Source organism: Corvus hawaiiensis, chromosome 4 (assembly GCF_020740725.1).
Source record: "Corvus hawaiiensis isolate bCorHaw1 chromosome 4, bCorHaw1.pri.cur, whole genome shotgun sequence".
Classification (NCBI taxonomy): Eukaryota; Metazoa; Chordata; class Aves; order Passeriformes; family Corvidae; genus Corvus; species Corvus hawaiiensis.
The window spans coordinates 22,566,085-22,581,636 of NC_063216.1; the positions used below are offsets into that span (position 1 = coordinate 22,566,085).

The 15,552-nt window shown below is 41.3% G+C and overlaps 1 protein-coding gene across 7 annotated transcripts in view; it reads left to right on the forward strand.

The window, feature by feature from the left end:
• The window catches only part of DENND5B (DENN domain containing 5B), a 105,002-nt gene that overhangs the window by 34,752 nt on the left and 54,698 nt on the right, over positions 1–15,552 (forward strand). For 4 of the 7 annotated variants that reach the window (XM_048301000.1, XM_048301003.1, XM_048301002.1 and 1 more), the window contains exons 2-3: positions 8,759–8,824; positions 13,563–13,672. In XM_048301000.1, coding sequence (XP_048156957.1) covers positions 8,759–8,824; positions 13,563–13,672 — 176 coding nt within the window. The remainder of the gene's footprint in view (positions 1–8,758; positions 8,825–13,562; positions 13,673–15,552) is intronic. The other 3 variants (XM_048301001.1, XM_048301005.1, XM_048301007.1) reach the window with 1 other exon arrangement.

Genomic DNA, 15,552 nt, shown 5'->3' on the forward strand with positions numbered 1-15,552 from the left:
CCAAAATACTAAGTAAAAGAAAGGTTAGGGAAAGAGAAAAATCGACCTTGGGTTAGAACAGAAGTCAGTGCTTTTGCTTCTACAGGTTAACACAAGGTTGCAATTAAATGCCTTTTCAAAGCAGAAAATAAAGATTTATGAAATATCACTTATTTTAGACAATATTGATTCCATGGCTTCTTTGTCATGCCCTGACAGTTCAGGGAGATGCGGCAATGTTGTTGTTTGTCTAGGGAAGTGCAGACCTCTGTTGGAGAGTCCACCTGGATGACTATTGCAGGGTCATGTGAGTCTGTGTGTTGTCATTTGGGTAGGGCCACTGCACTTTGACCTAACATGGAGAAGGAGCTGTACCTGTGTAGGGCTCAGGTTTTGCTGCCCTTAATTCACCTGCTCAAGATCTACCCCTGCAGGCTGCATCAAAATCCCTCAACTCTTTAGTCATGGAGAAAGCAGTGGAAAGGTGCGAAGGTGACATGAGTTAGTGCCTTTAGTGCAGGATTGCTGCATCTTCCACCTTTATTGCAAAATCAAAGTGTTCCTGGCCTGAATGAAATGGGGCTCAGCGCTTAACCTGCAGCCTAAAGCAGCTTTGTTGGGAAGCACCAGTGTAAGAAAGGAAGCAGGAAAGGTGGAGAAGGTCCCTGAATAAACACACCAAATAGTTTAGAGCTCTGGGGTGGGTGGCAGAAGGATGTTTCTTTAGGGAGGCAATAATTTGGGAAGGGGTTAACCAGAAGCACCCCCAGAACCCACCGTTCCTCAGGCTGTTTATAAATGGATACTCTGATGCTACAAAATACAGATTCAGGTTGAAGTTTCATATTTCTGCATTAAAATAAGTCATATTCAGGCTGTCATATCAGTATAAACAGAGAATAAACCTTACTGAATTCAAAGCCTGGGGTGAAGTCCTACTTCAGCAAGCAGCCTTTTACAGAGGCAAAAGAAGTGTGTTTTGGAAGCTTTGTTGATTTGGCTCATAAATAAGTTTAGCTAGAAGTTTGAATGTTTTGGAATTCCTTTATGACCCTTGAATTTGCAGCTGTATGTGAGTGCTCAGATTCCTTTAATCTTATACATACATAGTGTTTTTGATTTCAAAGGGGAATTCTGTTCCCCACATGCACCACGTGTTCTTGTGACAACTTGGAGAGCCGCCCTATTGGACTGATTGCCTGTATACATGTAAAGCCCTTGAAATATTCATTATATTCTGTGGTAATCTAATATTAGTGAATCATCTTATAGTCCTTAACAAGAAAGTATTTTTTCATCTTGATAGTAAAACTACAGACTTTATTTTAGCAAATATCCAGTAATACTTGTGCTCAGCTATCCTCTGCTTAGCTTATTGCTAACAGCTGTGTAACTGCTGAGATCTGCATCGTTTGTTGTCACAAATATTTTTTAGTTTGGGTCTTTCCTCTTGTGTGTGCTTCCCATTTAAATATTAAAAAAAAAAAAGAAAAGAAATTGCTTCCTTAATGTAAATATTTAATACAATGCACACAGACCTGTTAACCTTTGCATTGAGGAGGCATCCATCAGGGATGCTCCTGGTGTGTTTGCAGGTTGCAGAATAAATCACCACAAACCTGTCAAACCCTGAAGATGTATGCAAATGCCTGCGTCTCTTTAATCTGACATGTGTGTATCCTGCCTGATTTGAGATGGGAATTTTAATCTCACAGGAGCAATGCAGGAACTCCTGATGCTACTGCATTGCTGTGTGGAATTAGGAGCCAGCTGGTGTCCAGGTTTGAGGACTGTCTCTATTGTTGCTCAAGCCATTTTGTGGAAGAGCCGCAGGTGCAGGGGGCAGCTTTTATCCCAGAGCAGAGTGTTCCTGCCAGGCCCCTCTCTTTGGGAGAGAGGAGGCATGCACAAGTGTGAGATTGTGAGAGCATGTGTGTTCTCTCTAACACAGAAAAATGATTGAGTCAGTGGGCTTATGTTTTATAGGGAAGGTTGTGTGGGGACTATTGAAACCCATCCTTAAGCACCCAAAATTACTCTCTTCTGCCTTGATTTGAAGGAATAACAACTTTTTCAATGCAAAATTACAATGTTCTTGTTTTTTCGCAACAGGATGTTCAGATTTAGCTGCCCCACATTGTCACACCAAGACAGCACACTTTTCAGAGTTACGTTGTTACACTCGTACATTGTGTTAATTCTCTCTCCTTTTGCATGTACTCCTTGTGTTTATTAGACCTTCCAGACCTTTGTACACTCACAAAGACTGTAGTTGCTAAAGTGTATTCAGCTGTGGTCCGTGCCTAATGCAGCCTTGCTCTGCTCAGTATGAAACACTCCGTTTCTAATGTGTAATAATGTAACAGCCGAGGCTCCAAAGCAGCGTGGTATGGTTTGCCTCATTAGGTGAAGCATTTTATTTAACTCCATGAAATTCCACTTTATGCCCAAGGAAGGTGTAAAATACTACAACATGTGTCATGTAGAAATAACAGGAGTTGTGTGCAACGGCCAGGAGGGCTCTGGTGTCTGTTTGAGGTGGCTCTAAAAGCCTTGGTTTTCAAGTAGATCTGTAGTTGGTGGCAGGTCATGTTTATGTAAAAATCAGAGCAGCAATTACATGCCTTCTACCTGTGTATTTTTAGTATGCCAATCAACCTGGGATCCAGGCACCAGAAGATTAGAGGATTAGTGGTAAAGAGCAATCATTTGCTTAAAAGCCAAGTAATTTTAGGTGTGTTTAGATCTCTGTTCTCTCTTGCTTTCAACTCTTACTAGCGGGGCACTGAATAATAGGTAAGACATGCACTTTGGTTGAAAGTGGACCTCAGTTTCTTACTCTCCTTTCTGTGCATCTCTCCCTTTGTTCAGAGTCCCACTGGCTCTCTTCAATCTGGTTTCAGGCCAGGAATTGCTCCCTGTTCCCTTTTGTGGCTCTCCTGGGTCTTTTTACCTTTAGGGTCTAAAAACATTCTTGAAACATATGCCATTCTTAAATGGATATCTTCTGATAGAGGGATTTTTGCTGGAATGGCGGTGGAAATGTGAGGGAAGAAGGGGTGAGAGACTGGTTTTCATTGCTGAGCTTTGGCAAAGGGGAGACTTGTAAGATACAGAGCCCTTTGCACTTTTCTGTGTTCTTTAAGAGATCTTGATGGCAGTGGAAGGTGTATCCTGGGGTTTAAAGCTGGGTTGTTGGGAGAGCAAGCAACCTCAAAATACCCCTGAGAGGAAATCTGGTAGAAGCCTTGAAGCAGTGTTTTTGAGGCACAAGGGTCAGGACTGCACTTGCAGAATTGCCTTTATTTCCAGATGTCTGTGGGGATGAGTGGGACAAGGCAGGAAAGCCTCTGAGGCACAGGGGCATTTGTGAGCTGTACCCAGAGACAATTACTTTTCTGGCCTTTTCAAGTGAGATCCTTCTTTCCACAGATGCTTTGGCACCTAATACTCCCCAAGGTGTTAAGGAACGCCAAAGGATTTCGTTTCTGGTAGCCTTTGTAGGCATCTGAACTAAATCTAGAGGCATGGTAGAAAAGATGCTGTGCTTTGGGTTTTCCACCTGGAATCTAGTTTGGATGCAGAAATTAGTGTTTGTCCATGCCTTTGGATTTGAGTCCTGAAGCTTTACAGTGACCTGGTGATTGGGTACTGGTGTCAGCTTTCTGTATTTTTAGTAAACTTGGAAACTGGCCATAAAATAGGCAGGAGTGATAAAGCTTAAAACTGGGGGTTTATGCTTTGTCTGAAATAGAGGTCTGCTGCAATGAATAAAACCTAAGGCTGTATCTAACTAATCTAACTAGTAATGATTTACTTAAGGTTTACACAAGCATAAAGAATATTCTTCATGTGGCTTACATGCACAATTACTGTGCACTGATGCACTTAATTATCCCTTCTGTAAACTCACTGTCATTCTTCAGATTGTAAATGAAGCTGGTGTTGTCTAACACCTGTATTTTCTTGCAAAGATGTTCCTGAAGTAGTTGCAACAGCTGATCTTTTATTCATGGTGGCATTTTTTTCCTTTTAACAATGTTCTTACACTTCTAGTTGACAAAACTCCATTGTTCCTTTTTTCAGAGCTACTAATAACTGCATCATCCAGCATGTTGTATAAATGCCTCAGTCCTTTGGTGACAGCTTTGCCCACCATCAAAGCATTTACAGTGTTATGCTGCTCTCCAGTTACTGTGGTACAGCTGGGTTGAAGCAGCTGAGAGCAGTCTCCAAATTGAAATGGTTTTCAGGTAGCTCTTGAGTGGAAGTATCAGCTTTAAAGAACGAATATGGCTGTGTGGGCAGCAGATCCTTGTCTCTCTGCATCTCCATTCCTGCTTGCCACCCTTCTCCATCCGGAAGCTCTGGTAATTTCAAACCTTGCCTGAGGGTTCTTGTGACTTTTCAGCGTGCAGAAGGTTTTTTGTCTTTTCTCCTTCTAAAAGGATTCATTTGTTGAAAACTAGTGGAAGACTGGCTCTTGGAAACTGTCATAAGGACAATTCCTTATTGGCAGCAACTTAAACAGCAGTTTCTCAAAACTCCCTAAGCAGAGTTTGTGCTACACAAGGGAGTGCTTCTACTTTACGCCAATGAAGGAGCTTTGGTGACTGCAAGAAGCAAAATTCTTTCTTTGCCTGACCCTTTTCCCATCAAGACCACATATTAACTAAGTTTTCCTAAAGCTTAGCAGCTGCAGCTTTGACAGGTGACAGTCACCTTCCTGTAACCCTGTGCTTGTAAAGGGTGTGCAAAAGAAGTAACTCACTACAGTGGGGAGCCACTTCTGGGTCCACCCTTTCTAAATCCTTCTTTTGCCCCACTAACGAAACCAGCTGTCTAAACCTTACAGGTGTGGGCCAGCTCTTCAAAGGGCTGCAAAGAGGCTATCCCTGATCAGGGTGTTTTAAGTATCCATCTTGAGTGCCAGTGTTTGGGTTATGGATTGTGCTCTTGGAAGAAGATGGATCTTGCTCAGAAACTGGGGATAGTTTCCTTCTGGTGCCAACAGCATGTGGACAGTGCTGAGTAAAGCCCAACCATGATTCCCTTGCATCCCATGTGTGGCTCAGCACATCAAGGGGTAGCTCTTGGCAACATCAGCAAGGAAGGGCTTCTTTTAAACTGGAGAAATCCGGTGTAACATTGCTGAGTCCAGGGAACTGAGGCCTCAAGCTTGTGTGACGTGGGTAAAAAGAAAACTAAATCCCTGGGTTTAGCCAAGTATTCAAGCTGCAGTGTGGACATCTTCATGCTCTGTTGATGTCAAAGTTGTCTAGTGCTGAAAATGGTTCAGGCCAAGTTAAACTTTCTTTTTTTGTACTGATTTGCAAGCTGAGCTTAATTAGGTTGGCAGGAGGTGTTGTATCAGTGAATTAATTAATGCTCTGCTACTATATAAACTCAGCTTTGGTGCAAGTGCTTCTGACTTCAAGTAACAAAACACCTGAAACTTGCCATCCGGATGAGTGGAGACTAATACTGCTGCATGGTAGAATGTGCATTGCAGAGTGGTTTAAGAGATAACTGAGTGGACTGGAAATTTTAAAATAAAGCTGGCTGTTCCTGTCTTTAAAAAGCCCCAAAGCAAAATTTACTGATAAACTTCCCTTTCTTTCCTGCATTCTTGCACACAAACCTAAACTGTAATAGTACAGGGACTTTTAGGATGATAAGTTCTACTTGTTTGTGGGTTTTGGTGGGTTCTTTCCTTTTTTCCAGAAATACCAACTGTAACAAAACAGATCTTGGGACAAGACTCTTGTGCTACCTCTGTCACAATGGAGTAGAGAACAAAACCTGTTTTAAGATTCATTTGAATCAGAAATTGTATTTGTGAGACTATTTCCAAAACCAGTCTGAGAATGCAACATCGTATTCTACGACAGAAATTAGATGCACTTGAACTTGATCCTGTCCCTGAAAATAAGTAGAAAGCACAAGCATGGAAGATGTGCTGTGCAAAAGGCATGACTGGGCACCTCATCCTGTGTTCTGTCTGTGGAGGGAGGTGAGCACATGAAGCAAGGAGTGGGAAACTGGCATTGCAGTGAGTAGGAAGCTGTTCAGACTTCATAGGGGATGTGATGGCATCTAAAATGCCTTCGTTTTCTTTGCAGTTCAGCCCAAAACTGCAGTAGTCAGGTGCCTGTTGGTCCAAAGCCAGGGATCCCCTCGCTGGACAGGCTTTAGCATCCTGCTGTGTTTAAGGACCTGAGCTGGTGTCTTACTCCTGCTTGAACATTTGTCACTCTGCCATCATTGACGTTCTTTTGGGAGCTGAGAGCTGCATTTCAAACTCTTCAATTTCATGTGTTTATGTACCTTGCTCATATCCTGTGTAACCAAACAAAAACTTAGCAGGCAGTTTAAGAATAATTATGTTTGAAACTTCAGTTTAAATGAGCTTTTAATTGTTGCTCAGATTGTTTTCTCTATTAGTAAAAATGCTCATTCATTCCATATCAAGTGTTCAAAAAATACAGCAGATTTGAATATAAACGTGCAGTAGAAATGAAAATATGCCACTTGTATGTGAACAGGATAGGCCAAGGATCTCTGGGGCGTGTTTTCCCTAGATTGGGAGCCCATACTTGTTAAGGCAGCATGAAGAGTATGAGTGAATTCCACACCTTGATTCGTAGAAAAAGTAAAGTCCTGAAGCCTAAATAATTTCCTGTACTTTTAAGTATAGGTCCAGTTTTATACTTGCTCCTCTGTTGCCTGCTAATGCCTTCAGCCTTTGGAGACAGACTCCAAGCATTGGAGCACCATGCACGGGGTACCTGTTTATTAAACTCCACCTGCTCCACTGCAAAAAAACACCCAAACTGACATAATTTAATTTTTTGGAATTGACAAGATTATAATACAATTTTTATGTAAAAGGGATGGCATAATTCATACTGACTTGCTAGTGTAGTGACATGTCTGTGGTCTCTTGGCAGCTGGGACTTGGGGCTATTTTAAGACTGACAGTGTTGATGCTGTATGATGTTACTTAGTAGGCAGATAGTTCAGTATTTTAATCAAGGACAGAAGGAAGAGATGATGGCAAACTAAATTTCTCATGCTAAGAGCCTTTTCGTCTTTATTTAGATGTGCAATGACTTTTATGGGAACATCTCCTTTTTAATAGAACTTTTAAAATACTGCACCTTTTCCAAGTGTAATTAATTTCTGGGAATAATAGTGTTTCATTACATTGTGTTTGTGTAAAGAATTAGGCTGTACAACCCAGGGGAGTGTCCATAGCTCTGTATTTCTATCATTGTTGTCAATTTGACTTCCTGTGGAGGAGTTTTTGCATAACTTCTGTGACTGTTTAGCCCTGTGATTGATGATAGTAAATGGTCAAAGGACTGAAATGGGCAGCAAACCAGAACCTGTCCCAGTGCATCTGGTTATACATTACTTCATGAGTTGCTCCGTTTCGCTCTTCCTACTGCAAAGGTGGTGGCTACCTCTGTGGAAGCTCAGTGCCAAATTCCCTTTCAATTAAAATTTTTAGGGGAGAGCTGAAAGGACACCCTGGCAGAGAGACTTGTAAAGATAGTGTAGATATGGGCCATTAGCAGGAGGCATCTCTAGTTCTGACAACTGTTTTGTTTCCTTTAGTTTAATACTTATGCAAGTTTTTAGTTCAAACAGCTCAAAATTAGAATGAAACAAGACGTGGGGTGGAAAAACATCATCCTGCAGATTTGAATGTGGGCTATCTTCAGGTGCCTCCTAAAGAAAAGAGAAAATGATTTTAAAATACAAGTTCACATCTAAACACCTCTGTTAAAAGAACTCCTGTGCCCTCTGCTGAGGGCTGCCTTCCCAAAAAATCTGGCCTTGGCAGAACTCTCTGGGTCCTCTAAACTGATGTCTGGATTAACAGCTCAAGTAGGAGGTTGTAGCAGAACTACTCTGAGTTTACACCTAGAGAGTGAATCACCAGAGAGGTCATTGGTATTGCAGCTTTAACATAGGTGCCAGCTCTATAAAAAGAGATTTAACTTGAAGAGGATTGTGTAATGCCTTTGTGTAGTGTGTGAATGTGACTTTTTTTGACGAAGAAATACCAAGGCATCTGTGGAAACATTTTTGTTTGTCTGCAGGAGATGAGCAAACCAGTTGGAAAAAGCCTCAGTTAGACATGCTAGCAGGAAGCTCTTCCTTTAGAAGTGGTAGCTGTTGCTGGAAGACATTAAAATTGTTCATCCAAGTTCTAAACATAGCTTATTTATTCAAATTTTAGTCTAAAAACACCCAGTTACGAGACAAATGACGAATAGAGGTGTTAGGTAACTTCAGTAAGTCCTGAAAATGGCATGCAGTACAGGATTGAAGGTGTAACAGCATAGCTAACACTATTATATTAAATAACACTTCTTGGGTTTAGTTCAACACTAGCTGAAGGACTGATGTGTTTTTTCCTCTGAGTTTCTCAGGCTCTGGAAGGGCTCAACATGTGAACAAAGATGTCTTTCATAATAGGGAAGCTGTAAAGCAGCGTGTTGTTTGAAGTACTGAGAATTTAATCTTGTTACTAATTTTGACAAGTATTTCTACCCTGTCTGTCATTGCATTCAACACCTCTATAGTAATCCAGGCATGGAAGGTTTTATTTATCGTGTGGATTTACCCTTTGCTGGTAGCAGGGGGAAGAGAGATTGCGAGGAGGAGTATTTAACGTCTGCTTCATATTTTTCCCCTTCCCTAGTACATTGTGTATCTTTTCATTTTGTTCATACTTGCTTTTTTTATTTCTGTTTGTTATGTTGTGTAGTCTTGTACCAATGGCTACAAGCAGACCTCCATGGCAAGAGCTCAGACACTGCAGACAAAACCTCAGGTAAAGAGGGGTTAAGGATAAAACAATGATCAGGACCTCTCTGTTTCTATGTGTTCAGTCTTCTAACTCCTTTTGAATCAAATTAAAGATCACAGATCAAAATCAAAACCAAAACTCTTGGACTCTTTCATTCTTTTACCTAATTTAAATCAGTATTTGGTAATTTTTGTTCTATTTCTTGAAACTCTCTTGGCAGATGTGTTTCTCCAGCAAAATCCCAGTAGTGGTGTCAGTATACTGGTGGAGAGGAGACTGTGCTAGATCTCTGTGCTTGGCAGACTGAACACTATCTTTCATGAGGCCATCTTAGAGGATACTAACCCAGAAATCTAACAAGGCTTAGTTATGTGGATTTGTGAACAAAGGGGCCCAGAAAGTTCAGCTCCACCAATTTCTGCTACAGAGACACAAAAGCTTCCTGACACCTCAAGGAAGCACATTTTGCACTCTAGATTTAAATAGCAATAGTGAGGTTCACACAGACACATAACCCCCCCAAAAAATTCCAGATAATTTAGATGTATTGATAGGGTACACATCCCCCTGTGACTTCCTGCTTAAATATGATCCATCAATTCCTTTACATATCGACATAAGAAAGTCAGGTTAGACGCTGCCCTCCTCCTCAGCCCCCCCAAATCCACTACCGTCTTATAGACAAGGCAGATTTTAAAACTTTGGAATGAGAACTGTTCAGTCTGCCTTGTCGCAGTCCTTCTTTTCATATCATCTCCATCCTCTGCTGTAAGATTATGAGAATATGTGGTCAGAAATAAGGCCTTTGAGTTAATGTCCTTGAACTCTGATCAGCCTCCCACTGCCACCTTGGCATCCTGGGGAGGCATGGAAGAAAAGCAGCAGAGCACAGTTTCTGCACTACTTAAACTAACCAGTTCCTGAGCCTGACAATTAACAGCTTGCTTGCTCCCCAGCCAAGCACTGTTATTCCTGTGCCCGCATTGTTTTCTCACTCACACATTGTATATTATTTGCTTCTCGTGCAGGGTCATCCTGTTATTTAATAAGGTTAACAAAATTCCATCTGCAGGGAGAGAACATAGCTGCGTGTGCTGAGAGCTTTTAATTAGAGGTAGCTATCACAGAGGTGGTCACCATGAGCACTGTGCATGGTTGTGCTCCCAGAATGTTCCTCTAAAGGAATAAAAGATATTTTTGTTTCTGTAGTCACAAGCATTCCTGTCCACGTTCCAGAGCTTGGAAGGAGTGACAGATAGCTCACATTCCCTGGACCAGAGGGTGTGGGTGGAGGATGCCTCTGCCTATTTGGTACATGGCTTTGTATGCCTCTGTCACTGTGATAATTAATTGAAGCAGATCTGCTTAAAACTTAAGATCACTAAATTTTTACATAGGATCACTCTTAGGAAAGTCATCATGATTAACAACTTCACTGCTGTAGCTGAGTTTCCCTAGTAATTGTATCCTTCATCCAAAACATGGATCAGGCTTATTTTCTAATTTTGAGCAATCTTTTTGTTTTGAAATGAAATTAGCACAGTTTTTTGATCTAGCATCCATCGCTTCACCATTTGTTTTTAATTTGAAACTAGATGTCCCTTTAAAAGCCAGCTCCTTAAAAGGAAGGCACAAGTTGTTTAAGAGTGCCATTAACAGGATGTAGCATCCAAATGAAATGGAAGTTGAATCTGAAACGTTTTACACAATTTTTAAAAGTACTTTAATTTTTTTTTTTTAATATCCTGAAAGCAAAAGGATTCAATTCAAACCCAATTTTGTAATTTGCCTCTGATAGGCAGCTGTCTCTGTAAGTTGTGCTGCTTGCATGGGCAGCACTCATCAAATACAATGCTCCTGTCCATATTCATAGTACTGTTATCTGGCCATTAGTATTTTAGCAAATGGATTCAATTTGCATTTGATACTTGGTTCACTTTTAATGTGCCTTGCTAATCCTGTTTGGAAAGTTAGCAAAGAAGCACTTAAAAGCACGTAGGAGATTTAATGAAAATTCACTGTTTGCCCAGAGTAACAGCTAAGTAAATTCTCTCTGCCATGTGTGACCCAGCAGGTCAGAACTACCAAGGCTGAGAGCTGATAGCATCAGGTACCCTTCAGTCCAGATCCCTTCCCTTATGTTTGCCAAGAAGATTCTGCTCCCTGTGGTTCTCTTCCAGCTGCATGTCAGTGTGGAGCTGACTGTCATGGTCCATGCCTCTCAGCTGGTTTTGGTGAGAGTTGGGGTGTTTCCTGCTAGTTTGGGCAAATGACGACATTTCACCCTCACACACAGGCTGCTCCTGTCACAGCCTTGTACTGTTTCTTTCCTAAATTATGTATCTCCTCTAAAAGCTTGCGCTGCTTGTCTTTCCATGAGGCAGCTTTGTATGGAGGGTGCAATGTCATGTCCTTTCAAGCTAACGACACGTTGATTTACTCCAGTGTGGTGTCTTGGCTCTTCTCTTTTCCCTCGTGATCACTGATTGAGAGAATTGTATTTTCTGTGTGTGTGTTTTACCTTAAATTTATCTTTTTCTTAAACCACTGGACTAGTAAAATGCAAACACTGCAGAGACTCTGGAGAGGTAAGTTGTTTGTGCCATTTACTTTTCTGGCTGAAATGAATCCATGTTGTCAGCCTACGGGGACATTGTAACTGCTGGTTTTGGGCAGCTGGATTTCTTAAAGCAATGCTTATACTTGATAACCAAAACTTTTTTTTTTTGGTCATGAGAAAGGAAACCTTTAAAGAAATTTAAACTTCAGCAGTCACTTACTGTTAGTGGTGGAGAACTTCATGAAGTCACCCAGATATTCTCTTCTAACTTTTAATAGAAGCAACCAAATAAATTTAGCATCAACTACCTGTCTTTCTGCCAAGTCACGGTGGTAAGGTAGCCTCTGTCAGATGTGAGAATGATTGAAGATCTAATTGGGAAATAACCTCATGCAGATTTGTTTGATTATGCAAGCATGTTAATTACTGTTTGATTCTAAGAGCTAAAAATGTTGCTGAGTATGTCTAAGTACAAACCTGGAGACAGAATTTTTGCTGGTTTTACTTGTTGGGATCTTTATTTTGTAGAATTTTAGGAATTGGTGGACTTCCTATCTTTAATGGATTTACAAGGAACTTTTGGACCAAAATAAGAGGTTATTCTACTGCCATGTTCTGAACTAGAGAAGTGGTCTCTGGTTTTGTGTAATTGTTTGAACTTGTAACTGAGCATGAGGAGGATCTTCATAGATCTTGTGCTCTGGACTGCCATAGCAGCTCATGGCAAGTCAGGTCCAACTTGGCAGAAGTGATGAACTAACCAACTAAACCCTGACGTACCTTTTGATGTGATCCAGTTTAGCTGATAACCTCAGTTTTCTTTATTGCTATGATGCATACACTTTTGCTGGATTTCTGGTTTGCCTTAAGCAATTCCAGAAGCAGGCTGGCTTCTCCTGCCAGAGCTTCTCTTGTAGAATTGTAGAATCATTACTTTGGAAAAGACCTTTAGGATCACTGAGTCCAGCTGTTACCCAGCACTCCAAATCCACCACTGAACCATGTCCTAAGTGCCACATCTACATGTCTTTTAAGTATTTCCATGGTGACTCAACCACTTCCCTGGGCAGCCTGGTCCAGTGCTTGATAACCCTTTCTGTGAAGAAATTTTTCCTAATATTCAGTATAAACCTTCACTGGTGTAATGTGGGGCCATTTCCTCTGGTCCTGTCACTTGTTGCCTGGGAGAAGAGACCAACCCCCACCTTGTTACAACCTCCTTTCAGGGAGTTGGAGACATCAAGAAGGTGTCTCTCCCCCAGTCCCCTCAGCCAGGTCTCATCCTATCTTTCCCTTCCCCAGGAAACACAGCTGTAGCGTTTAGTGCTAAAAGAAAAATAACTGTGCAGTCATTAAGGTTGGAAAAGACCTTTAGAATTGTCAAATCCAACCATTAACCTGGCACTGCCTTTTTACTACTAAACCATATCCCCAAGTGCCACATCCACAGGTTTTTTGAACACTTCCAGGATGGTAATTCCACCACCATGATGCTGCAATATGTCTACTGTTTTGCATGCTGTAGACAATGCAGTGAGGGGAACTCCATTAACAGAATCACTGTGAAATAATTTGTATGCTGATAACTGGATGCATTTCTGCCTGATGTCTAATTTCAATCTTCCTCTTTGCACTTGCTGGATTCTTTGTGTGGCAGAAGTCTGTCCTTGAAATTTGATGTAGAAAAAATAAATGTTTAATTTTCACACAGGACTTGTAATATAAAAAAGATCATCTGTAATGAATCCTTGAATAATTTATAATAGCCAAGAGGTGCTCATATTTTTTATTGACCTTAAAGACAGCTTCTAACAAACTTGAGGGAAAGTGCTCTTTCAGTGACTAAGTAAAGCCATCTCTTGATACTCAAGCTATAGGGGAAGGTCAAGAATCCAGCTGATTGCAAGGTCTTTTTCTATAAAATTTCAGCAGTGATTTTTCTCTTGACAATATATTTCTATTCTGTAAATACTTACCTGTAAGCTGTTGTGCAACTGCAGTAAGATTTTGTGGAAAGGAGGGTAAGGTCACACTGAATGGGAATCTTTTCTGTTTCTCTTTTAAGAGTAGTACCTCTGTTGAGAGTTAAAATGTCCATCAGATTTCACCAAAAAAAAAAAAAAGAAAAAAAAAGAAAACCCAAGCCAGCTCTCTCTGAAGCCTCACTGCTGTTTTGAGTCATTATTTCTTCATTTGTTGCAGGAGAGAACTTCGACCAGAGTCCCCTAAGAAGAACCTTCAAGTCCAAAGTTTTGGCCCATTATCCTCAGAACATTGAGTGGAATCCCTTTGACCAGGATGCTGTCAACATGGTAGGTAGAGAAAAACTCTCTTCTCAAATTGTTACGTGACAGTGTCAGCTCTCGAGAGGTTCCTGAGTTGTTTACAGCCAGCCCTTGTGATGCTCTTGTGATCTTGTGATTGTGGTGCTTCTGCTGGGATTAAGAGCACTCACTGGGCATGATGCATGAAAAGCTGTAGAGGAAGAGGTATTGTGAAAACTCATGATGCTTTCAGGCCCAGCAAAAGTAAAGTGCTGCGTTTCCCTCATTAGTTCTAAGTCTGCTGCATGATGAAACAAGTCTAACCACCATCCCAGGGACTGGGTGAGAAGGCGTGTGGTCACCTGGGATACCTATCCACAGGTAGGAAGGAGGGGCAAACCAATTAATTTTTAAGATACTGATATCCATGTGAGGTTTTTGAATACAAAGCACCTTGATTCTGCAGACAGCAGGGGAAGAGGAATCTTTACACAGAAGCTGGAACTTATCTAAACCACAGCTTTTGCTGGGTCATCACTTTTAATGGCACCTCTGCACCAATACATCTCCTGTACATCTCTTTCCTCTCAGTTATATTTGATGTGAGCATCCGTGTGGCTGAGTCCCATGGACTGGGAAGGGAGGAGAAAACAGTTCCTGGAGTGGGGGCAGTGACAACTGAAAGACTGATGGTCCCCTGGGAATTTTTCTGAAGAACTGGTAATTAAAGGATGATTCTAAAATCACCAAAGCACTTGTTAAGAACATAACCTGACAAAGACAACAGATTACTGGTATTTGAGCTTCCCGGTACAGAAAATGCCATTTGTTTCTTCATTTAAAAGTAACCAATTGTTGTAACAACAGCATTAAACAATATTACTCCTAGCTGTTTTCAAAAATGTGTATTGGGTCTAACTCAATTTTGGAAAATTAGGGGGCCCCTTCCCCCAGTCTAGTTTAGGTGTGCTTTGCATTTGAGGAAGGTAGGATAGCACACTACCTGCTTCAAAACAGAACTGACCTCATTGTATGGTGCAGGCGTGAAGTCAGGAGAATCTCCTGACCCTCACCCAGCAGACAGAGAGGTGGGGAATACATAAAACCCACATTAAGTTGGCTTTTGCAAATGCAAAAATGCATTTGGAACTTCCCTGCAGTCATGAAGGTGTAGAAACCTGGAGTTCATCTCAATTTCCACTGAGTTTCATTTTTAGCATCCTGCCAAATATTTAACATGAAAGTACAGGAGCTGGAAGTAGCAGTGACACAGAGAGCTGATCGTGTGGCATTGCACGTGCATAGAAAGGCAGAGATGAGCCCGGTCACGCCCTCTGCCTGCTGACAGCTGGGGATTTCTGTCTTCTGCTTCCAAACGTGCACTGCTGGAGCTGGGGTGGTATTTGGGCAGGTCTCCACATCACTTTGCTTATACAGAAGGCACGAGGGACTCGGAGCCATGCTTCCTCAGCACTTAAGATGGTAATAGCTCAACTGCCACAGCTGTTTATGCCTTTTAGTTCTGCCTTTGAACTGGGGGTGTTCCAGGACGAAGTGGTGAGGGGCGTGCAGCAGGAATAAAGCAGCTGGAATTGCTGCGTTATTTGTCTCTCATGTTACAGTTGAGAATGTCTAATATTCATGAAGTGTGATCATAGTATCAGACAAAAATGGAATGCTAAAACCAGCAGGAGACCTATTAAAATAATTGAACTGAGCTGCATTCAACTAAAGTCAAATATCTGAAGAACACATTTTTCATTTGCAATGTGTCTTGGAGAAAAAAAAAGCGTTTACTAACAGCAGCAGTATTTAATGATCTTTTAAATTATCTTTTGGAAAACTTCTTTATTGTTTTGATCTGAAACATAATTTAAAGTAATATCCACCTCCACAGAATCCCTTGAGGCAGTTATTGGCCTTTCTGA